The sequence below is a fragment of the Triturus cristatus genome, chromosome 8 (genome assembly GCF_964204655.1).
Source record: "Triturus cristatus chromosome 8, aTriCri1.1, whole genome shotgun sequence".
Taxonomy (NCBI): domain Eukaryota; kingdom Metazoa; phylum Chordata; class Amphibia; order Caudata; family Salamandridae; genus Triturus; species Triturus cristatus.
The window spans coordinates 1544437024-1544462649 of record NC_140591.1 but is presented as its reverse complement, the minus strand read 5'-3'; the positions used below and the strand labels follow the sequence as shown (position 1 = coordinate 1544462649).

General features: G+C 43.2%; 1 protein-coding gene across 4 annotated transcripts in view; it reads right to left on the bottom strand.

Annotated features, from left to right (window-relative positions):
• Positions 1 to 25626, bottom strand: part of XNDC1N (XRCC1 N-terminal domain containing 1, N-terminal like) — a 105075-nt gene that overhangs the window by 5873 nt on the left and 73576 nt on the right. For 3 of the 4 annotated variants that reach the window (XM_085623435.1, XM_085623437.1, XM_085623433.1), the window contains 4 exons: positions 24560 to 24642; positions 24107 to 24363; positions 23674 to 23770; positions 22402 to 22595 (listed from right to left, as the gene is read on the bottom strand). In XM_085623435.1, coding sequence (XP_085479561.1) covers positions 22402 to 22595; positions 23674 to 23770; positions 24107 to 24363; positions 24560 to 24642 — 631 coding nt within the window. Of the gene's footprint in view, positions 1 to 21552; positions 21632 to 22401; positions 22596 to 23673; positions 23771 to 24106; positions 24364 to 24559; positions 24643 to 25626 lie in introns of all 4 variants that reach the window. The other variant, XM_085623436.1, reaches the window with a different exon arrangement.

Genomic DNA, 25626 nt, shown 5'->3' with positions numbered 1-25626 from the left:
TCCTCGACCTCGAGTCAGATCCAAACAATGTAATCAATTATTAGCACTTTGTTACTAGAGTACAGTAGCATATAACTTAAGAGGAAATTAGGAATATTACTTTTTGTAGTGCTGGGAAAATCCCAGCAGAATGCAGCACCTTTTTTAAAACCTTGCCCAGGATGGCTGGAAGAGAAAAGCCCCAGAGTGGAGAGGTAGATAAGAAATTGTATTTAAAAGTATTGGTATGTGTAAATGGCTAAAGCACCTCTTCAAAATCAACAAGACCAAGGAAACTATGCATGGGGCGTGACAGACGCTGTGTCTTCCTTAGCTGCGTTGGGACTAAATCCCCAGCAACCACCTTGTCAGCCCAAAGGAGGGGCTACTCAGCACCCCTGCACACCGGAATGCTATTAAAGTGCCTTATTCTTCCCGAGGCGCAGGAGCGACAGAGAGACAGACTGTTTTCCATTGCTGGGGTGGATTCCATCCCCCAGCAACCACTTGGTCAGTCCAGAGGAAGGGCTTCTCAGCACCCATGCATGCCTGAGCGCTATTAAAGGACCTTGCTATTCCCGCCACGTGTGATGCGCCAGGCTGTGTGCCCGGCGCAAGACTGGGCCCGTCTTGGCCCATCCCCGGCTGGAAGAGACAGGGCCAACCCCCTGGCGGAAAAAGATTTACCCCTGCATCGCAAGGTAGGTCTCAGTGTTGGTCTGTGCTCAATTTTAAGCTTTGTTGAATTTTGATATTGTCGAGGACTATGGGAAAGAGGAAAGCCACTGTTTATAATGGTGGGAGAGAGCCAGCAAACAAGCTTAGCTGTGGGCGCACTGTTTGCTCCCGCACATCAGGAAAAGAGGATTGTGGCAATGGTTTTTATAGCAACCCTTGTGTGCATGTAAACACTTCAGCAGAGGTTTTCGAAGTTGTTGCGGATACCCATCTTCAATAGAGTTCACCCTTAAAGAAAAAGTTGAAAAAACACTCAACCCGTGACAAGACTTAAAGTTACGTCTAAATCTTAAACCAACTCTCAGAAATCAAGCAACCCCCTGCCCACTAACATCCATGTGGAAGAGACCCAGAAAGTCCTATTTGCAGATCTTTTCAAAATTCTGTAAAGGAGCATTGTGACAGATTGGCTGTTAAATTGCAAACTATGTTGAACTTTTTGCATTCAGACATTTTTCTGCAATTTGAAAAGAAAAAACTGCATAACATCTTGGCTTCAACCCAAACTTCAATTTTTTTTTTTCTTTCTTTTTCAATACAATCATGAGACCTTGGTCCTTTTTACATGGCAATTGCTATGACATGCTTTTCAGACAACACAGCGCACAGTTTCAAAGCTTAGCAGGCTAAACACATCAGATAGCATCTTGTCAACGGCCTTACACTTTCCGCCCCATTACCAACACCGCATTGCGCGCCATGTGGCAGTAAGATCCAGAAGTAACCAAACATATCATATTCGCCCCCAACTGGTCCGCATAAAATTCCTCAAAACAGCTTGAAGAGACCAGACCCAACCTCATTTAACTATGCAGCAGAACCACTGGCACTCATTTCCTGGACGCCAGCCTCATAACCCAACCTTTAATTCAATCTTCCAATGTTCAGTCACTCCATGCTGAGGCTTCTAGGTGCACCTCAGTCAATTCTATTGCTAGGCCTGTCTGTTGTAGATAACTTCTTTACAAAGGCCAACGGCTCTGTACTGGTCTTAGCCGAGGGCCTGTTGTCAAAAGCATCCCATGTGGGTTATACGGTCCCAGCTACCTAAAGCGTGGCCCGGCCTCAGTGGTATTACCTTCCAGAAGTTAGACTCTCTCCTATTTATGATGACCATCAGTGGAGTTTACACCTGCCCCCAGAGTGTACCTCTTTTGTTATTTTAGATCAAGTTCCACCCCTGCATCCAAATAAGAGGGAATCCTGGTTAGATTTGAAATATAAGGTAATTCACTGGCTTAAGGCAAACTCAGGCTGTCCCAGTGATCTTTTTAATGAGGGTCTGACAGAAGGGAGAGTTCCTTGGGTTATTAATTTTAGAAAACCTCTTTTGCTGAGGAACTTACTAGGTGCACTAGGGAACCTGACAGGCACTCTGGGAAGAATTTGAACTTTAACTTTGGGCTTTTATTACCCTTCCCACCACAGTCAGGCCAATGATCAGATGGCTAATAGGAATATTCATTTTGAGATACCCAGCCTGGTCCCCAGTACGACCGCCTCTATTTCTCGAAGTAACAGTTTTGCTCCACTGGGAAATCTTCAGGATATTGCTTGACATTCAAAGGTAACTGTTACCTCAATTTCTAATCCCCCTTCTCTGACATTTGTCTCTACTGCTATTAATGTGTTCACGTCCCCTTTATCGGATAAAGCCCTCCTGCAATAGTCATCGGTGGGGGAGGGGGGACTCATCAAAACAAGTAAAATAAATTAAGGGCCTTCTCGTTTTTCAAGGCCTCCAATTTGCTAGCTTGGAAATTTGCAGGAATTTATTCTAAATTGTCAAATTAAGATTGGGTCTTCTTTATCGAGTTTTCTAATAATTTGACAGCAAGAGACTTGGGCTAGAACAGGCTTACATTTGGATGGTTTTCAATCTTTTTGTACTTTGGCAACCCCATCCCCACCTGGGAGGGAAAAGGGAGGCTTGGCTGTTTTGATCTCGGTCAATATTTCTTGTCCTAAAGTAAAGCTTTTGGGTTCGTTCCCTTGGCTTCAAGTAGCGCGGTTGTCTGGTTTAGGCCCAGTAGATTTGTTGATCATCAACATTTATAATAATCTGTTTGACCACCAATCTTCAGAAGTGGTAGACCTGCTGGCTGACCATATTCTAAAAATCGAACTGTAATACTAGTGCACACTGTATACATTGAATGGGTGACTAATTGTAGTTTGTGCCCTTTTAGTGGGTCTCCGGTCTGTGGTCTGGAGTACCATTTGAATCAGGAGGTTGATCCATCTTAAGCACACTGTGTATGGGGATGCTTTCAACAATTATTTTTAACAGCGATCTCCTTTTTACGAGAGAGTGCCACCCAGAGTCCGCAGTGGCATAACAAAAGCCCCTGCCGTCCGGGGGCCCCCAAGCTCCAGGGTGCCCCCTCAGAAAAAGTGATGAGTGGTGGGCCAGGGATCCCCCCCCCTCAAGTTTCGTTACACCACCACGGGGAGTCCTCAAAGCCTTATCCACCTTTTACAGGGGTGGGGTTCATAGCACAATTGATTTTAGGTCAATTTCGAAAGATTATAGTTTTTTAATTTCAGAATAAAAATGTTACCTAATTGTATGAGTGATCATAACCCCCTTATACTGATATTTAATGGTCGGCAGTTACGAGTGGCCAAATCCGGGAGTCAGAACCTATTACCTTCACAGCAAATAGTGGTATTCGTATCAAGTGGGCCGCTTTCTTTTATTTTTGTCTATATTGTCCCAAAACCTAGACCAAATGAATAAGTGTTTAGCTATTGACATACCCACCAGTCTTATAATAGATAGTTTTGCCAAGATATGTCATCCAGCCCCGCCTGTTATCATCCAATATCCTTGTTGTATTCAACCATGATGACTATAGGCAGGGTTCTTTTGGTGAGACTGGAGAACTGGGCAGAGAATAATAATAATTCAGATCTCCAGTATGGGATTAGACAAGGCACTGGAACTACAAAACAATGTCTCAATCTTCTCCATTTAATTGGAAAATACGTTTATGCTAAAAACACTGCCTTGCACTTGGCTTTTATGGTCTTGTCAAGTGCTTTTGACACTGCAAATCACTAAACTATGGAACATTTTAGAAAGCTTGGATGTGGAAAAACCTTTAGTCATACTTCTACACAGACTGCACTGGGGCACCTCAGTAAGAATGTGCAATTCTCCTACTGGAAATTGTACAGCTTCCATAAATCGTCAGGGGATTCATCCAAGCTGTATTATAGCCCCGTTTTTATTTGTAAAATATGTGAATGGTCTCGAGGGGCACCTTTTCCAGAAGAGGCTAGACACCCAGAGGGTGCTGAAATCGATACATCCCCACACTCCTTTATGCCTACGATGCAGTCCTCATAGCCTGGACTGCTATTGGTCTCCAGCAGTTGTTTAATGGTTTTTGAAGTTTATGAGCACTCTGGACATGAAGGTCAACCAATCAAAATCTGATTTTAATTTGTGGGCCCAAAAGCACCAAATCTAAAAATTATTATATGGAGGGATCTCCAATTTTAATGGTTGACATTTTTAATTATTTAGGCATTCCTTTTGACCTCAAACTTAATGGGCACCTTTGCTGTCGTGAAGAGCACTTCAGTTGTCAAGAGCCTTTGAAGGGAGTTTCCGCTTTGTATCAACACTGGGGCATAGGCCAGTAAAAAAAGATGTTAATTTTGTTGAAATCTAAATGTACCTCAGTTGCCTCTTATGAGGCGGGTGTGTGACGGTTATTGCAATAATAAAACTCCAGAAACTGCAAAATAGTTTTTTGCAAAGGCTACAATCCGTTCCCTCAGGCAGAGCCACTCTTTTCAGTCTTTCAGAGGTTGGCTTATCCTACTTAGAAGATTTATTAGGGTTAGCTTATTTTACTTTCAGCCCTTTCTAGGAACTAAAGTACCCTAATGGGTGCTAATGTACAGGTCAGTTACCTTTGCATTTTGGGTTTTCATTACTTTAGCCGTGCATTTAAATTTCTAGCCGCCCACCTTTGGAATAAACTTTCCCTACACCTACGCTAGTGTACTGCCCACCTCAATTTTAGGAAATTATTAAAAACGAAACTATTTTAACTCCTAGGCTACTGCAGACGTTTTTGTTCCTGCTGCACAGAGATATCCTTTTGGGGCGGTTCATGCGCATTACAAAACAAACAAATCAGTCACCCTTTATTCTGGTTTTTAGCTACCCAGTTTACCACTTTATCACCCTCATGTGTTACCTCACAGTCTTGGCAAAATATGATCTACAGTGTGCTGCATGTTTCGTTGACACTTGACCACGTACATGCATGGACGGATTGGTCACTGTCTTCGGCTATGGCTCAATCACTGTTAATCAATTTCAAATTCTTCTCTCTTCTTTTTTCTGGTCATTTGACTGTACCTCTCCTCCGCCTCTCTCTTCCTTGTATTTCATCTTCCTTGCAGGCATTTTCATGCCTCCTGCATATTCAATTAAGTCTTGATGATGATCACCATATTGTAGGGAGAGCTCGAAATGTCAGACAAATAGTACCATGACTATTGAAAATGTTTTATACATGAATTATGATAGCATTGGAACTCTAAACTGACATGTGACATGACCCGTTTATTATTTCTACAGTCACTAAGAAATGTCTGCGCTTTGAAATTCTTGCGTCTTGTCCTGCTGTTCTCTACTTTATTTTTTTGTGTTACATGACTGAATAAATACATGTATATATCCATTTGGATCTTCTGACATAGAATTAATTTTACTTCTATGGTTTATGCTTAGGAGTATTCTGCAGTAAGGGACCTCTTGTTCCTTTATAAATACCTGTACCAATGGTCCCTTATATACCTTTGGGCTCCCTCGTTTATTATTAATTGGGTAAAAATAGATCAATTGCGCAAGCGTGGTCTAACAAAGTATAATCAATCTATTGATTGCATGGCCCTTCACAAGGTGACTTGCGACCCGTGGCTAGCCTATATTAACAGCACTTTTTCAAGCCTGGGGGCACAGAGTTGTATGATGAAATAATCCTGAATTACTAGGCCCGAGACGAAAGCTCAGATAAAGTCTTTTATTAACATTGTCTGGGCTTTCAGAGCGAACGCTTTAAGGATGGCCTCTATGGACAGATTTTGCTCTAGCTCCCCGATATGAGTTGGCGCTTTATCAAGCCATTGTAAAGAACCCCCAATATAGATTGTATCCAACCAGGTTAGGGCACATTACATTTTTCTTTTGTTTTTCCACAACAAGGTTTATGGCTCGATAGTCTTTTTGCCCCTGGGATTTCAGTTCAATCCTCAACTAAACTTTATGCTTTTTTTTCTCTTTAGAAAGACAGTACGCTCCAGATTATGTTATGTTATGTTAATTTATTCAGCGCACAGCTACTCGGAAGTGTCCCGGCGCTATAGACCGCTGGGGAACCCGTCCTGGCTATCCCTGTGAGATGGTCCCTTTCTGGGTATCTCCAAGGTGAAACCAGGCATCCCCGGCGTCTGTGGGGGGCCGTTGTAGAGATGAGGCAAGCTTAATGCCAAGAGTTGCCGAGTGTGTTCCTGGTTAGAGTAGGTACCGAGGCGAGAATTATCGAGTCCGTTTTTGACCTTGGTCCACGACCCTGCCGCGTCGGGAATTGAACCCTGGTCCCTGACCGATTCTCTGCTTACCGATCTGCCGTCTCTAACCAGTGAGTCACACCTCTCCACATTACTAGTTTCACTTTTACGTCCAATTAATTTTAAGTCATAAATTGGGCTTTCGATATTTTCAGCAGTTAGACTCCGCTGAATTGTGCTGTACAGTCCATTTTATTAGAGGCGCACTTAGTATCAAGAACAGATATTCTTGAAGTGGTCAATCTCCTGGCCATTAGTACAAAACGTTTTTGCACTTCTTGTGGTAATCTAAATTTGTAATTTTTCACAATTTTTATATTGGCTTGTTTACTTTTATGTATTTTAAAAAGCTTCTGTCCACCCACCTTCCCAATTTCTACTTGGAGGTTGTAGAGCAGGACCACTTCCTGTCCTCCAGAAGCAGTGCAAACCCTCTGCCGAATGTTCGTCCTACTGCCCCATCACTCTTATAAATGCAGACATTAAAATCTTTGTCAAGATTCCTGCTAACAGACCTCTGCCATAACCTCCATTCCTTATCCACTCAGACCAGTGTGGCTTTATGCCTCACCGAGGCACTAGACATTGCATCCCTCTGTTACACATAGCTTTAGAGCACTAACGGAGTGTCGGTGATCCAGACACTCTTATGCTCCTTAATTTTGTGAAACTCTATTCCTTGGGTTGGGACTTTCTAGCCCAAGTTCTCTCCTTTCTGGGATTTGGACGACGTTTCCAATCATCCATTAAAGTACTCTATGCTCATCCCTGGGCACAAGTTAGGGTTATTGAAATGAATGAAAAGTTTGTTTGATTAATTAAAACCTTGCAATATATATGCAGTAATTCTTACTTATAACATCTAATTATAAAATCAATTATAAAACAATTTGGGCATCGAGATAATACTATTGACATATTATGTACATCCTACATTACATTCTTTTAGTTTTTGGTGTTCTAAATTCTCAGTCGCGTTGAGAACTTTACAAAAGCTGAAGTTAAAATTATACCGTCAAGTTGGGGTTAATGATGTTGCATCTTCTCCCTTTGAGATCCGCCGGGGCACCAGACAGGGCTGCCCGCTCTTCTCGTTCTTGTTTGCTCTGGCTATTGAACCACTGGCGGTTGGAGTGCGCTGTGATACCAGAGTCTGGGGCTCCTGGTAACTGGACTGCTTAGAGGACCACATTGCATTTTATGCCGATTATGTTCTGCTCTTCTGTCAGCCTCACACTACAGGACCCTGCCTCCTCCAGATGTTCCACTCCTATGGTGAGGTCTCAGGACTGGTGGTTAATTGAGGTAATTCAATCTTTTTTTCCCATATGGAGGGGGTCGAGAGATAATTGGTTGACAAGACTGCATTCCCGTTCATAGATTAAACTTTCCCAATTTAGGGGTGACCATTTCACTAGAGCCAGAGCTCACTTGGAGCTTGAACAGGAAACTGCTGCTATGTCAGACCCGTTGGGACTTGGCTAAGTGACCCGCCCTTCCTCTTGATGTCCATTTTTCAAAATGATTGCACTCCCACGGCTACTTCATGCCCTGCAAATTTTCCCCCTCTTTGGCCCCCAATCCTGGTTTAACAGTTTATCTGGGACAATACACCACTTTCTGTAGGTGAATAAGATTCCGCGAATAGCGCTCTTGAATTGTGTTCAGTAGGTCCAAGACAGCTGTATGGGAGTGTCTAATGTTCTGCTATGCTATTGGCCCGCACGGCTCCTCACAGTAAATGACTGGCTGTGCCGAGATCCCAATGACCCAGCATTTTGTCTGGAAATATGGGCTGCCAACGTATCCTGCAATACTTATATGGCATTCCGCTTTCTTGTTCCCTGCCTTGAACCAAAGGCAAGGGGCTGTCAAATTGGGTGGAACAGTCTGTTGACGCATACGACCCCCTTGTGGCTGGGCCGCTGAATGTCCTAGGTCTCCACCCCACAGGAATTCTCTCACCTGGGGGACGTTTGGAGGGGACGTTTGGAGGGACTTCCACATGAAGTCCGTCCAGGGCCTCCAGGAAGAATTTAGTCTCCTCAAGACCCAATTCTACAGGTATTTGCAGCTTCGCACAGGCTGGCAGAATACCATCCGCTGCTGCATGACCTGCCAGAGTGTAGTCCTCGTGAGGACCAAGTCCTCTCCGCACCACTGGGCCAGGCATTTTGTGATCATACCGTTCCGATTGTAAACTCACTTGATACCTTTGAGGCGCTATGGGCCAAGTGGCAGCGCTGGATTGGCGACCGATAATTACTGGGACGACGCCAGGATGGCCCAGAGGGAAATGGTCATCCCTTCTCGCTTACAACTTATTCAACTCAAATTCCTTCACACTGCATATTATACCCAGACACTGCTTTGCAGGATGGGTGCTCTCCCTATGCCTACCTGCCCTTGGTGCGCAGCAAAGGGATGGTGACTTCTTCCATGTGGTATGAGCATGTACAGTCCTTGATAAATACTGGTCCCCCATCTTTACAACTCTCTAAGGTTTTGGGGATACCGGTTGACTGCTCACCTCATGTGACCTTGCTGGGCATTCTGGAGGATGTCTGGAGGACCCAGGAGCAAGCATGTGTTGGTGGGTATTGTTGTGACCAAGTACAACATCGCTCGCTGCTGGATATTCTCCACACCACCAAATGTTATGGAATGGTGTTCCATGATGGACTGGTGTGCTAAGGCTGAAGAGCCTAATGGGTTCCCCAGGAAACATGTGATGATCTTGGGATGGTGGTGGCCTTGATGGGGATTGCCATGCAAGCCTTTAATGCTTTTTCTGTCTGGTGTCACATATGTGATTTCACTATACAACCAATGTGCACGGTTCTGACCTTTGATGTAAAACCAATAACATGTGGTTAATAAATGGAAAAAAATAATACATTCACATTTTGTACAAAAACTGTACAGTTTACTCTACGGCCAAGCAGTTTCAAGTTTCTTATTCGATACACAGAGCTACGTTTACAATTTACAAAAACTCAAGACCTGGCTGTTTCAACAAAAGCTTGCAGGTGCACTTTATTTGCATGAGTTTTTCCGGGTTGTATCACAGTGCCAGAAGACACTCTTGCTAGTGTCTTTGGGGACCAGTGGTGAACTTCTGGAACAACCAAACGTGCAATAATATTTCTTATAGTTTCAACGGAAGGCATCCTGGACAGGAATAAATAGGAACACAGTTTTTCTCCATTTTCAAAGTGTTGTTCTTCTATCATTTCATACTTTAGTTATGTATATATAAAAAGAGTTTTTAAACCTGATTTGAGAAAGATTCCTGCCCCTGCCCTAATGCCAATGCTGTTAATGAACTAGGAGGCAAATCAGGGGTCATGTGTATCCTGTATGTAGCTAGATTTGTATAATATATGGAGAAAAGGTTTAGCCTATTAAAATCAAACAAAAGTGTTTTGTACAGCAGCAAGGGATATAATCCTACAAAGCAATACATAAAATGGGACACAATCCTGTGTCCTACTTAACCAGTAGAGTACATAAACAAGGGAAAAAACGAACAGGGTGCTCAGGCAAAGCTTCTCCGGTTTGCCTGAGCCCCCTGTGGTTAGTTTTTTCCCTTGTTTATGTACTCTACTGGCCAAGTAGGACACGGGATTGTGTCCCATTTTATGTATTGTTTTGTAGGATTATATCCTAAACTTACAAGTAAATATCAGACCTCTGTCCGACTGGACAAGTCCACTAAATATAGCTACGATTGAGTCTATATTCATTCCTTTGGTTTCCATTTCACTTTCTGGGGACCACTGTTGTTGAAAACAATTGTCTTCCAAGGTCCCTGGTCGACTTCTCTTGGGTTCCCTTGTTGTTGCAGAATATATAGCTCTTTACCAGGGGGCTGCAAGTAAAGGTCAAAAGGGCCTTACTTTGAGTATCACTGTTGTAGATGGTAATGTTTCTGAAGCAGTTGTTAACAGGTTTGGAGGTGAGGTTTTCATGGGTGGTGACCCAGAAGTGGTCGGTGAAGATGGGCAAACATCTGTCTTTGTAAACAATGGTATTTTCAATGGTGGAGATGCCAAATCAACAAATGTTGACATCAGCTCCTCAGATAGTCATTTTAGGAGTGGTCGGCTCAAAGGATAGCTTATGTGGACTGAAGAAATTCCATTAAAGTCAGCATACGACTACCTCAGAGGTCAGATCTCCGCTGGACTGGTTATGAATTTTACTTGGAGGTTCCTCAGAAGCTAAGGATTGTCAATTGAATGTGGACCTTTAAGAGTACTCAAGAGGAAGTGGGCCCTTGATTTTCCCGTCTTTGAGGTACCTTCATACTCTTCAGAAGTAAGAGTACCTCCAGATACATACATTTGTGGAGCTATGGTAAAAAACTACCCACTCTGTTCGTGAGGGATGTAGTAGAAATTGCTTGACAAATTTTGTAATTCTTTGCCTTGTGGTCAGGATATAAACAATATATGCTGTCTTTATGAGCGTCCTCAGAATGAAGCCTCTCTCTGCCACAGGTTTCATATATGCTCTTCACCTGACACTAGAAGATCCTAGAAATAATCTATAAAAAAAATATCAAAAATAGCCAACTTATCAGTGAATGATCGGAGCTCAGGGGAATTCTCTTCTTTACGTTGAAACAGTTTGCTATTCTAATTCATTCATAGTCCTTGCATCAAAAGCATTGTTGATATGAGGGGGTTTGTAAACCAATGTAATGTCTTAAAACAACCAGTGGTAGCTGCTATATTTGTAAAAATTGCAAAAATCCAGGACGGTTACATGAATTTTCAGTCCAAGCTTTCCTCCTAATGAATAAACATTTTCAATAATATTAAAGGAGGTAGGAACTCCTCATGTTGTACATGTCAATACTTTTTGGCCCTCTCAATCTGGGCCTCCTCAGAACAAAACACTAGGAGAAAGTAGAATCACCATATCTGTGTTGCCTGATTAATACTGTACCGTAAAGACTGTGCAATATATATGAGATTGCACTGTCATTTTTGAGGGTTTCCTTTCAATTCTAAATTGTGTTTTCGTTGTGATGTCTGGTAGAGAAATTACACATATTGAATCCATTAAAGGTTTTCTAATCATTACCTACTGAGAACCACTTACTTCTGCATAATGGGTGCTTGGGCATCTCCTGATAACCTGGTTGTTCACCTTCCGGTGTGCCTTCCAAGCACTGCATTGGTGCCAATAATATGGCCTATACAGTTGGTGGTGTCCAGGCATGCATGTAATACATATTTTGCGGTGTCCTGTCCATCTAGGATGCTTTGGACCAGTGAGTTCCTGGGGTCCTGTAGAACAGCCGGCAAGATCTAGATAGCCATGTCCCATTAAGGGATTGGTGTAGCTCCCAAGAAGGCACAAAGCAAGGCTAGGTAAAGAAAACATGTAATTGCTAAAGACATCAATACTTTTTGACTCCCTAATGGAGAGGTTCAAAGGGAAATTGTTAATTTTGACTTTACTTCTGAATTTGCGCCACAAGGCTTTCATTGGATGTATTGTTAAAAAGGAGGGTCACCAGGGGTTGGTCTGCGCTGTCTGGCCGCAGGCCATCTAACAGAAGGGGGCTGAGTAAAACTTAGATCAAATAGCCATGAGTGTTCTTAAGGGCCTTGTTAAATTGCAGTAGAGGATTAGATGAAGTTAATCTGGTTGTAAAAACTCAAGTCAATAAACTGTTTTGCATTCCAGAGTAGGCAGCTGGAAGTCCAGCACTTATTCTGCCCTTCACACTACCACAGTAAAAGAGGTACTTTCTTCTAATGGTGGACCAGGTTGTGAGCCTTGCTCAGACTCTGGTGATCTATCTAGCCCACTGGCATTTTGCATGTCTAAGAACAGCCCTTTATCAGTGTAGTGAAAGGAGCCGGGGGGGGGGGGGGGGGTACGGGGGAGGGGGGATAGGGAGTAGGGTTGGGGGGGGGGCGCGCATATTGTCCGGTTCATTATCAAAGTCGCAATATTAAGTATGCCTTGGACTGCATCGGAGTTGAAGAGGACCGCTATCCTTGGATACTATTGGCATAGAGGGAGAGGCTACAGGTCCGTATGTAAAACCACTGGTTTCACCTTAGCGATTTCATAGCGAGCGATAGGTCTGCCGGGGGCTGACCAAATGAGGGTCAGAAAATTGTTTTGGCAAAGTGGTCTCATACTGTTGGGATAGGGAGGAAGGGGTGTGGACTCTGAAGCCAGAGTTCAAGTGTGAACTGGTTTTGGAACAGTGCTCAAAGGGAGCAATTGGTGTTAGGGGAGGACAAACTGGTGGGAGACTAACTACTAACTACGGGCCCCTGCATTTTCATGGCGCCTGAAGGCATGGCAGAGGGAGACGGTCAATAGTATTTGGAAAATCTGCAGTATGGACTCTTTGACAGCTGCTATTTGCTGTGCGATAGAGCTGGTCTGGGAAACTCCTAGCACATGGAGATGAAATGCAGGACTGACATAGGAAGAGACAAGACTCTTAGAGTTCCATCATTGCACCTTCCTGCCAGACTTTCAAGTGGTGGGGTGGCACAGAATCCCACTTGGCAACCATTTGACTTCCAGGAAAACTTTGAGCGTGGAAAGAAAGGAACTGCTGTTAGTGTACTTTGGTGTCGTTTTAACTTCCCAGGTGTTATGAAGTCACCACAAAGTCAGACAGTGCCACCTAAAAGCTGGTATGGAGCTTTGCTGGAAAAAAATCTTTGGATCCAGTGTGGAGCTTAGGAATATTCTAAAGGTGTGGAATCTGCAATTAGAAGTATCCATTAGAATTAAAGCTTCGCAAGAAAGCCCTTCAAGGCTGATATGTGATAGCCACAAAGATACTTAAACTTTGGCAACAATATAAAATAAAAAAAGTCATCAAGCTCATCTACTACCCAAAGATACTTTTTTTTTTTAAATGACGATATCATCATGCAGCAACACTAGGCAATCTCTTGACAAATGGTAATCTTCTTACATGAGAAGAAATTCGGAACAACTTGAGCACCCGAGAAGTGCTTTTGCTCTGGGCCGACAACCGGTAAGTCAAAGATTTCGCAGGGTGGGAAAAGGTAAATTTGGGATCTACCTTCTCCAACAAGCAGAGATTAAGGGCAATCACATGGCTCTGCCGTCCTGTACGAGACCTAAATCCAACATGCAAACACAAACATGCAAACACAAACATGCATTAAACTAGGAGAGAGATCCAGGGACTGGGATCTTCTATGACACATGGAATAAAATTAAGGTAGGGCAGCTAAGTCAAGCATTGGCATGCAACATAAAGAGAACGCATATAAAGTTATGACTGCATGGTATTTACGTCCTACCAGATTGATTGCTATGTCAGGTATGCTGGACACATGTTGGAATGGTGAGAGAGGGATACCCCTTGCATTTATGGTCAGGTATTCATATACAAACTTGCTGGTGAGAGATACTGTGACAGATCTTAAGGTTAACACTATTGCTTCACACCTTATTTTTTGAGAGCCTGGGGGAGAATAGTGTATACTCTAACACAGAGGTGTGGAATTCCTATAGCCCGAAGCCCAGGACATATAGTTTGGGGTCCCATGACAAGTTTTCATGTTCATTTTGTCCTTGGGACAAGCCGGCCCAAACCCTCAACATACAAACCCTTTGATTGCCAGTTACGGTACCTCATTATAGATCAAGAAAGGGTATTGTCTGCAGTTAAGGTAATATTTGTGCCCATATGTAAATGCTGTTCAAACTTTTACTTATGTTTCATTCATGCAAAAACTTTATTAGGGTCAGCGCTCTTAAGGAAATGTTATAACTTCGGACTGCACTACTGACAGTGGTTCCAGTATAAAAATGTTGAACGTTATGAGGCTACGCATACTGCTCCCAGAATGGTCTGTGATTAGATGAAAACATTTGCAGAAGCTTGATAGCAAGACTGTACATTATTTCTTTGAAGCATCATTTTGTAAAATGTGTGGATGCATAATATTCATAATGGAAAAATATTCATAATGGAAAAATTAGTAACCAGTTTCCACATGCTTATGAAAAATATGAAAATAAAAACACATTGGTAAAGCCAATAGGTCCGACAGTGGTGGTGAGCCTTTTGGTTTTGTCGAGGTGTGTCCGGTTTTGAAATTCTTGTTCTAAAACGCTATTGTGGGATCTGCTTGGTCCTCAACATTATAACAAACATTGACAAAAAGCAAAAATATTTTTTTGTATTCAAAAAGCACACATTGCCTCAGTACTCCCTCGCACTGAACAATAACACTTTGTGTGCTGTAATGTTCCCTGTGAAAGAGCAGAGTGCGGTCACTCACAGTTAAGCCACCTGATCAATAGAGAGATAGAATTTGTATAGAAACAAAAGGACTTGGTTCACGCCAGACCGAAATGGTCCAATTCTTAAAGAAAGTCACAAAAGTGCATAGTATAGGTCCTTGCATTCGTGCAGATTTACGACTTTAATGAATTCACAATTTACAGAAGCAGGCCAGCAAATCAGACTCCTAGAAAAGGAGCTGTATTTTAGCAAGAGCAAATGTACATGTGTAGATTTACTGAAGTGAATTAGTTTTGAGCGTTTACAAGTTCAAGCCACTTTTTTACCCCCAAGTTAATTTCCAACCTTAGTATGGGAAAAGATTAGAGAAGATCTGGTTAAAAAAACAACAACAACAAAAAAAAAAACTAAAACATGTACACAGATCCAAAGAGATTCCCAACCCTGAAACTATTGCTTACTGTTACCTACTCAGTATGTAGATCTGCAGAAAGGTTGCAAAATAAGGGAACTGCTAATATTTAAACCCTACTATACTATGAGCCCTGCATTAATCAGAGGCTATTGTCAGAGTCCTTACATAATGCGATAGTTGCCATAATTTGTCGCCGCACTACCTGGCACCAAAGGAACACGTGGATTTTTTTTTATAGGACAGATTCATGAAGCAACCCGTCCTATGACCAAGTAGATGTTTTTTATTAAAGTCCACATCCTTGAACCACACCAATGGGTAATCTGATCACTCCTTTTCTACTGGTTGCCAGACTGGTGACTGCCCCAATGTGAACGCTTCACACTACTCCTCAAATTAGCATGTGGTGGGGAAGGTGTGGAGTATTTAGGCTATGGAAAAGTAATCAGCCCTTTTACATGATGGAACGCGTACATTTGAGAAGGTCTGCTCCCATTAAAGACATATGAAAAGGATGCATGTCCTAGTAGGAGAGCCAAGCTCAATGTCTGATGTACTGCTTCGTTCTCTAGCATGCAAGACATTGACAGAACGCACCGAACACCGCCATGAAGACCTACCTGGAATGAATGATGGACTGATCAATAATCCTGCTGTAAATAGTTTTGAAGCAGTACAATAGCTGCATTTCTACATGAACAAGCCTGTTTAAGTGACTAGAACGCATACATGCCAACAGACCTGATTAAGGCAGGAGACAACTGTTTTTTAAAATTTATTTTTCAGCTACCCCCCCTGCCTAAAATTGCCTCCATTTCAATGTATGCCAATTTGCGAAAATAAATACGGCTGATTTTTGGTCACAATCTCCCTTTTTTCTGCTTTAGGATGTTGGCAAGTAAGTTAACATGCTACTTACCGTCATGTTATTAAGACACTACAAGTTGTAAACCCATGTAACCATGTAAAACAAAACTTTAAGCAAACATTACTTTTCACGATCTTGGCAATATCAGGTAATATTTGACAAGCCCACCACAAAAATAAACTAAAATGTCTCCCCCAGGTAGATTTATTTTCTTTAACTATTCATTTCTAGTGGCAGAGAGCTTCTCTTATCTGAACTGATCAGCAAAACGGGAATGGTCACTGTGCCGTGAGGAAATACTTGGCCAGATGCACCACCTCCCACATCTCGCATGTGTGGTGATGAAAGGGGGGGGGGGGGGGGGGGGGGTGTTAGAGATGTCAATCTAGTGGTTGAATTGCACATTGTGACCCAGAAAATCGGGGATCAATTATGGCTTCCATGCTTGCCCAAGCTATGTGAGCCTAGGCACATATATTTAATTTCACACAGCCCTCTTTTTCTTCAGTATCACACATCAAAGCACTCTCAAATATGCAAGTTCAGGATGAGCACTGTCAAACCCCTTTTGTTCAACAGCCTGTAATGTTGCTTCATCTATAATAAATTGTTCCTCGTGTAGAGTTCACATGACAACTCACTGCTCTTTGGGAACTAGTGGCATTATGGCTGGGGGAGGGGCACTAACGTTTCGGATTCAAAACTATCACTTACATAATAAAAACCACGCAATCCATTGATATAATATTATGTACTAAGAAGAAACGCTTTCAAATGTACAAGAAAAACACTTTTCTGAATTTTAAGACACAATGTGATTTTGCTTGGCGATTGTTGCACGACGTTCGTGGAGCCACTCCAGACCACTGGCTCGGCCCTTCCTGTTAATTTGTTGGCTTGCCCACCTCCAATGACGGCCTACAACATTTTGAACAGGTGCATCACCTACGCTGGGACTGCATTTCTCCTGGTGCGGACGCATCAGAAAAGTTTTCTAAAGGTTGGCACCTGAAAGCCTATTAGCGAATAGTTACTTAGGCCGTGATTGGGATGTTCCAAATAACTTTGTCCTGCTAGATTACAGCTACTTCTCAAATATACTAAAAACTAAAAAATAAATCAACTCAAACAGCATGACCCTGAGTGACAGCAGAAGGAATTTCAGAATGCAGATCATGATTATCAGCCAACAGAGAATGGTGCCAGAACTTGCATATCTACTCACTGGCCCACCTACAAGGTCCTTTAAGGGAGTTAAGCCCCAACTCCACACAGCTGTCTGTCACCAATATGTTACTCATTCCTTAACTGCACATTCTGCGAGTGATGAAAGTTTGTACTACACCTTCCTGCTGAATCTCCACTGTGGGGAATCAAAGCACTTGCTGCCTTCTGTGAGGAAGAGACTGGTTTCCTAATGCGGTCATGTATCTGTTCTGTGAGGCAGCAGTGTTTGCACTGCTTCTGCCTAATTTTCAAATGTCTTGAGCAAAGCTCCACTATTCAGCACTCATCCCACCATTCGTCTGACGGTGAGATGCTTACACTGTTTCTGCCCAAGGTGTACCTGTTCTATGAAAGGGTGTTTCCACTGCTGTCGCCCAATCTTATTTTGGATGCACTTACATAACCAATAAATCGGTGAATGTTTCACAATATCAGGTATTGGGAGTGAGATACCAAGACTTCTAATCCGGAGTATAACACTATACTTTGTAGGGCCAAAATATAAGTGCAACAGCAAGTCGTCAGAAACCCTCCTGTTTTTAGGTCGAGCCTAGCACAGCGTGCATGCGCTGCCCTAGGAGAGGGCCTCTTGGAATCACTCCAGACATTCAGAAAGCTTGTTCGTGTGGTTGTCACATTCTATTGGCCTGTGCGTGTGGCTTTCAAAAAATGAAAGCACGCATTCGGCCAAAGGCGCGTGCATGTCCCACCCTCTTCATAAAATGTTCACTCCCATGGCGTTTTGCTCTCGGGAGCGAGCAGGCTGGCAGCTGCATTCCTCCTTGGTCACGTGCTTTCGCTTGTTATCTGCTAAAGTAATTTATTGCCTTTCCGAATGCTACCGCCCTTGCTTAACCTAGTATCCTGTATCATGATACTAATTGATTTTAACGCGCCGCCCTGCTTTTCTTTAAAATGCTTGTTATTGCATTCTGCCGTCTGGCTCTCATTAAACGGATGTGGCTTCTACGACACAAAGACTGCCAGCCAATGGATTAAAAGATACAATAGTCTGCCTCTCTGCAGGACCGGATGAATTCCAAGCAAAATTGAGTCGTGTTGAAAGAGCATAGAAATTGCCAACCCATGGCATTTAAAGAAGCTGTGCTCCAGTTTCCTCCACTGTGCTGAACGACGCTTGTGCGCCTAGCTGGTACTTTTCCAAATCCTTTTCTGTCATCCAAAAGCAGCTGCCCTACTGCTTTAAAAGCAGGCTGCTGCTTTTTGGTATAAATACACCATACATAGCTGGATCATAGGAAAGGGACCTGTGACTTCACTGCAATGGCATCACGAGAAATACGTACATCATTACATAAGTTGAGTGATTGCTGTTTAGGAGAGGTCATTGGCATCTGTGCATTGCAAACACACCCCTGGAGTGAGACCAGTGAGGTCAGCCAGTAACTACAATAACAGCACGAGCTGTGCATTGGAGTAGTACGCAGCTTGAGACATTTTGGCAATTCTTTCACTCAGGGGGCCGGCCCTCACTTCCAGCAGCAGGGTCACTTCAAAGACGTTTTACGAGCTAGCTGTGCTGAAAAGCAGTAGCACAGCGTCTCCTCGGTTTCTTTTTCATTATTGTGACAGTTTCTCCTATGGTGACCTCTACATTGGAACCAGATGCAAGCTGTGTTTAAGTGAGACACAGAAAACTGTGTTTTCAGACTTCCAGCGATTCACCAGTGGGCTGAGAAGACTTTAAGTACAGCACCCGATGATGTGGCGTGAACCATTTATTGTTAAGCGCCGCAAACGGACCACTGTGCAGCACAGTAAAGTGTTTGCTCAATTACTACACTTATTAGCACCCATTTGAAATCCCAGAATAAACACCAGTAAAAGGACTGTTTAGAGCGCTCACTACAAACTGGACCCTGTTTTACGGTGTATGCATATTCAGTCCAAGTTGGAAGGATAAAAGGCTGAGCCTTCCCTGCAGGGATCCAAACCTTTGATCTGTGCGGTCATAACAAGATCGAAACAAGAAAAGTTAATTTTCATCATATAAATAATTCTGCAGCTCAGTTTAATCCATAAACTCCGGTTCAGCAGCATTCCTTGTAGGGTGCCACATTCGTGACACACAACCAGCCCTTCATTCCGGTTCACAATGGAGGCTTGTTTTTCACTGCTGCAAATTGGCTTAAGCCTGGGCTATTGCTCTCTACAATTGTGACCATTGCCAGTACGTTTTTTAAAATCTCTGAAGTCAAAGGGGAGCGGCGACATAAATTAACTAAATTGTTTGCAGGGAGAATGCGGGGTATGGGGGGGGGGGGGGGCAGTTTGGAGATAAATCAAGGAACAGGAAATACTATTTTTCATCACCATTATCCGTCCCTGCTGCTAAGATCAGAGAAAGAGTGCACGTGATGGATGCAGTCTCATAAAGGCTGAAAGACCGCCTCACTCTGACTTCAATCCTACTGAATCCAATAATACAGACCACTAGGTTAATGCATATACTACAGAGCTCAGCATGCAGCGTAAAGCTCAGGGTTTGCAATGCTGGGGGGTTAACTGAGCATTTGATCCTTCTTGGGTCGTTGGACTGCGCTCCGCCTCTTGTTTAGCTAGTGCGGGGAGGGTCCCTACTATTTGAAGTCCTCATTACAACAGGAAGATTTACAAAGGAGTCACAGGGGTAGGAAAAAACAGGAAACCTGTCTGTGCTGTCAGACTATTTTATGCTAGCTTTGTAACCTTTACAGTTAAATAATAGTTTGTCTTCAGCGCCTCTGTGAGTCCCACATTTTTCATAACTTTACAATATAAACATACACTGCACCATCCATTAGAGTGAAAGCCTGGCCTTTCTTTGGTCTGCGATTGGCCATGCCATGTATATATGAACTGCATAGCTAAGCACTTAAAAATGTACCAAAGGCAAGACCTACTGGCTATGCCAATGCTTGTTAATCTTGTTAATCTGGAAAAAAATAAAAAATACAAAAAAAGTCATCAGCTCACTTGCATGCAATTTTAATTCTGATTTGAAAGTTTAGCAAAGGGAGAACATACATGTCAACATAAGGGACATAACCTCAATCCAAACTAAGGAATCCTAGGAAACTAAGTAATCCTAGGAGACCGTGCAACCAGTGAACAAATCAGCTGATGCTTCCCAGTGCAAATTCTGAAACCCTAGGTAGGTGAGGGTTCATTATCCTGTGCAAGTACATGAATGTATGGAAATTCCATAAGGGGTTTGGTTGTTTCTTCCAAGAGCGTTGTGCTTCTTGTACCCATGTTTATTTGCGGAGAGGACGCAACAGTTCTTTATGTGTTGCACCTGTTCTGAATGTGAGAGAGCATCAAATTATGTTTCTACCGTTAGTGCCACCTAGTTTTTACTTCTTATTTGTGTTACGGGAAGTTCCACTGCTCCTGCCCATATTGCACTGTACTGCTTCCTAACTCAAATCACAAGACAAAATGTCAAACAAAGATTAGTTTGCCACACAAGTTGCATTTTTGTGCCGCAAAAATTCCCAATTGATGTTGTAATAACCTTGGGGCGGTTGTTTAAATAATGTTAAACCAATAGGGCCAACTATGCTGCCACAACTGAAAGATTTGTGCACAAATCCAGGAGAGGCCCAGAAAAACACCACAAGGTTTGGATAGAATGGGTAACTAGCCGTGACTATCATGGGGGGACTAACTCCCGGAAAGAACTCGGTTGTTGACTTTCCTAGCTGGGTGAAGTGAGATTGGTGACCACTGCAGCACTGTTAACCTTGATTGTGGTTGTTCTCAAGTCTATAAATCGGAAAACTAATAAACAGAATAAAAAAAAAAAAAAAAAAAAAAAAAAAAAAAAAAGGCCAAATGACATCCATTGGACTACTCATGCATATGACTGAAGGATCTACGACATTCTTATCTCCTCTATTACTACTAATAGAAGGTCCAGCCTCCTAAAAGCAAGGGCCCCATGTCTAAATGACAAGTAGGTCGAACTGTAGAACTTTGCAGATAAACTTTTACCATCACTAAAGTTTTCATATGCTAAGAAAAAAAACAGATAGGACTTTAGAAATGTAAATATCGTAGGTGGAAAATGTTTTTTACTAGATAGTTACTGAATGCGAGTGGATACAGTCCACACAAGTGCGAGGAAGAAGATTTAAAGGCAACAGTATCACTGATCTATCAGCCCAAGCGTCCCGGAGGGTTCACATGTTCAAGAAACCTTTATTATTAATGAAGCAAATGGTACTGCTTAACCATGAAAACTTAAACCACAAGACAAACTATGTCAAAGTTTATCAAGAAAATAAGCCTGCAAAAAACTCAATAGTTCGACACACAATTTGCATTTTTGTGCCGCAAAATGTAGCACCACAGTCCAAAATATAAAAATGAGAAAGCCGCTCATAACCTATATTCACTGCTGCCTTGGCCAGTCTTGATTTTTCAAAGATCTGGCTTCGGGTAACACCACAAACATTTACTTACATTTGAGTGGGGAAAAATTTCAAGAAAAAGCTGCCGAATGAAATGGAATAAATGGAAAGGTTGAACAGCAGCAGGAGATCTAAAGGTTGGGGAACAGAATGGACGAAATAGGTTGTTGTAAATGCCAACTGTAATAATGGAAGGGTAAAGTAAGATAAAATTAATAGAAGTTTGGAGAAAGGATAGCAGGGCAACATTATTTAGGCTCTAGTACAAAGCACATAGTATGCGGCATTAGCCTTTCTCCCCTTTAGTATTCGATGCTAAATTTTAGCTCCTATACTGCTAAATTATTTTTTACGGTTATGACAATACTCGACAGCTAGATCACAAGGAACAAAATGAGTGGTAGCAATTGCTTTTCTTTTAATTTCTACACCCTTGCTAGAAATAGGCTTGCGAAAATGGAGAGATTAAAGGAAGCATGGAGAGTAAATAAAGTTGCTTCACAAAGAATGCAGTGCTCAATTGTGCGTTTCAGACAGATCATTTTAACCAGGAGAGAATCCAGTTATGTAAAGAAAATCATGAAAAGTCAATAGGATTTTTGCATGCAAAAGTAACTTCTCCTGGGAAGACAGGCTGGGCTTCTGAAAGGACACCTCAGATGTGGCCATGAAATCAACTGTGCTCAAACAACTTGAGCCATGGCAAAGAACCCAAACAACTTAGCCATAAAAAGAGAGTTCTCTCCACAATCGGAAAATATATATTTCTTCTGTGTCCGTACTAAGAGATAGCACACACACATTAGTACCAAACAAGATGGGCCTCTGTCCTCTTGTTCCATATGCCACTACACATACTCCTCAAAGAGGTCCCTCCACCTTCCTATGCAGAGAAACTCACCTCCGCATATGGGGCAGCTGCCGCATTCTATTTGATCCTCATCTTCTTCCTCCTCTTCTTCCTCCTCCTCCTCCTCCTCCCTAGGCATGTGTATCACTGCCGGCCTCCTATTGCTGGGAATAGCGCCCCATCCTCTATGTCTTGCTCTTCCCCATACCCTTGGCCGAGACCAGGGGGAGGCAGACAAATAGGACCTGTGGGTTCAAGTTTAGGGAGAAATGTTTACAGATGTGCTCACTGCAGTGACCACCTGACATACAAAATCTAAGGCCACAGATAAAGTGTGTCCCACCGGACGAGACAACAACAAGGCACTGGTTCCCGCAGTCTGTTTTATTGTCCTGATAATGGTCTTTGGTGGGGGAGTGGACGAAGGAGAAGAAAGGATTGCACTATTTCAGACAGACTGGACTGTCATTTCCGCCAAATCTAATGGATAGGTCAGGAGCCTGGCAGAAACCACCAATACCGGAAATCAGTACAACGAGAAGAGTGTAAAGAAGAACACTTAGTCTCCGTTGTGGAAGTCACAAACCAACTCTAAAGCGGTATTTTATTGGTAGGTTGATTGGCTGATGGAAGTAGGAGGAGTACATAATTAAGGAGCCGGTGAAAGTTAAAAAGGAATTAACTTATTGTGACAACTCACACCACCTCTATCCTAGAATAGGGCATAGAGAGAAAGGAGGTGGTTTTAGCTGAAAGGCAATAAACAGAACAGTAAATTGGCAACAGTAAACACTTTGTATTATTAAAAACGGTAGGACCGCAACTCAGTTTGAGGAAAGGCACACATAGGATTCTGAAAAAGGGGAGGGGGGGGGATGGCAGGCGCTTCAGTAGTACATGCTCCAACTTGACCCAACCCGGCAGAAGTTGACCCAACCGGACAGGAGTCACACTTGAACGTTGTTCAGGAGAGCAACAGATCTGGCATACTGAGCAGGCAGTTTGGAGAAATGCCAATGAAGTCCAGTGTCTGCGGCATGAAACCTCAAAGATGAGCAGCTATGGATAATGGCACATGGGTCCCTTCTGCACGTGTGGGGATGAGGAGCAAAGAGCCAAGGTGTGTTAATCTGGCATCAGATCAAGTTAGTACAAGTCCAAATAAAATGCACCATACAATGCGCACAAGTTCTATGTGACGTGGAAGACAGCCCCACAGGGACAAAAAGGCACGCACGTTAGGTGCTCGTTAAAAGGTACAGCCCTCCAGGGAGCATATCGCAGTCACCGCAGCAGATGGAAAACAATGTTTCATCAGGTTACCTTCCTATAGCACCGAGACGTCCAGGTATCTTCTTCCGTCTCAGTATTAACCGGCCTCTCCTCGCTGGGGGAGTTACTGATGTATCCGGTTCGGAGCCTGCAAGGGAAAGGAAGAGCAAAAAAGTGATGCTGGGCTAAGCGCACATGTAGATAATGGCAGTGGGAAGACCGTTTTGGAGGAAAAGGTTGAACAATTCACTTCTGTTTTTAACTTGTAACGTTCTGTACATACATAGCCTTTTGTCACATGTGCAATTAATCGTAAATTTGAAATATTATTTGACCAACTGCATTTCATTTCATATCACTTCTCGTTTCTTCTACTGAATCTTTTCAAGGTTTGGTTTATCAATTGACCTCTGCTGCAATAGCCTGAATATTTGCAGTTTTATTAATCAAGAGAAACCTATAGAGCAGACATGCTGGGACCTACCCAAAGATTCCTGGCTCGTGCCCGCTGCACCTTGCTCTTCCAATGGAGTGTCACTTTTCCGTTTTGCGCCGGAAGTCGACTTGGGAGAGTCTGGACTTGCGTTTGGCCCCGCTGGGAAGGAACGCCTGCCAGAGCGCGCTGCTGTGATCACCATGCGTGCACCGCGGCTCAGACATGGCTGGTTCCCTGGCCGTGGGGACAAACTGGAGTCCATCTGCATAAGACGGTTCTTCAGATCCTCCTCCTGTGTGCCATTCCTGAAACAGGAGCAGAAAAAACATTGCCTTGAAATCCCCATGGTTGTAATGGATTAATGGAGTAAATTACATTTAGTTGACTAGCAACATCTACCAGCACGCAGCAAAATGTAGAGCAATAATATCAACCTAAAGGTTTCAGTGTTCCTCTGGCTCAATATTAATAAAAAGGGATCAATCTCCAGTTCCCACTTACTGTAAATTTTCTGTGAAGGACTTGCGGACTGCTGGGCAGGAAGGCCACAAACTGGCTGCATTCTCCACGGATACAGCTTCTTCCTGTACAAGGTAGAAAAGGAAACATGAGACATGAAACTTCGCTGAGTGCAAGGTCTTGCAGCCAAATAGGGAACACACAGGCTACAATACAGCCAAGCCCGGCCAGAAGATGCCAGTGTTGCAAGCAAAGCGATACCAAAGGGGATGATAGACGGAGCGTTTGAGCAAATCAAACACTCCCCCTCCCCCCCCCCCCCGTCAACTGATCTGGGTTTAATCAATCATCATTCTTTAGCTCACTCCACCACCCCAGTTCAGACATGGCCATATGCAAATCAGTCTGACCCTGTGCCTCATGGGAACAGTCCAGCCCGAACTGCCAAGCCATGTCTTCCCTGGACCGGAAACAAGCATCCTGGGACCGGTTTCGGGTTCATAACCCTCCTCAGCCAGGCTATCTTGAATCCAGTGGCAAAGTGAGCAAGGGTCCCACGTCTGGGCATACCCTGCCAACTTAGGGCGAACAAAGCGATACCAAAGGGGATCCTGGCTGAAGAGGGGTGAAACCCCGAAACCGGTCCTAGGATGCTTGTTTCCAGTCCAGGGAGGACCTGGCTTGGCAGTTCGGGCTGGACTGTTCCCATGAGGCACAGCGTCAAGACTGATTTGCATATGGCTGGGTTCAAACTGGAATGGCATAGCGAGCAAAAAACGATGGATTTAGGCCCAGATCTCTGTACTGGGGTGAATGTATGACATTGTTCTGCATTCTGTCCATCAACTGTTTTTGCAAGTGTTGCAAGCAAGGCACACTGATAAGTAACAATTACATACAAGAGGGTAGGCATACGATAAAGCCCATTCTAGAAGGTGTTCCAAGTGATTCAATTTGCAAACCAAATGTGGCAGTTTGCCTTGTTGAACCATTCACATATCAAAGAGTTGATATGCCAATATCTAGCCCAAGCTCACATGCCCAAGGTACTCTGAACACATTTAAAGCCTGTGTTCAAGGCCCACAACAGCCAGAGAAACTGAACAAAG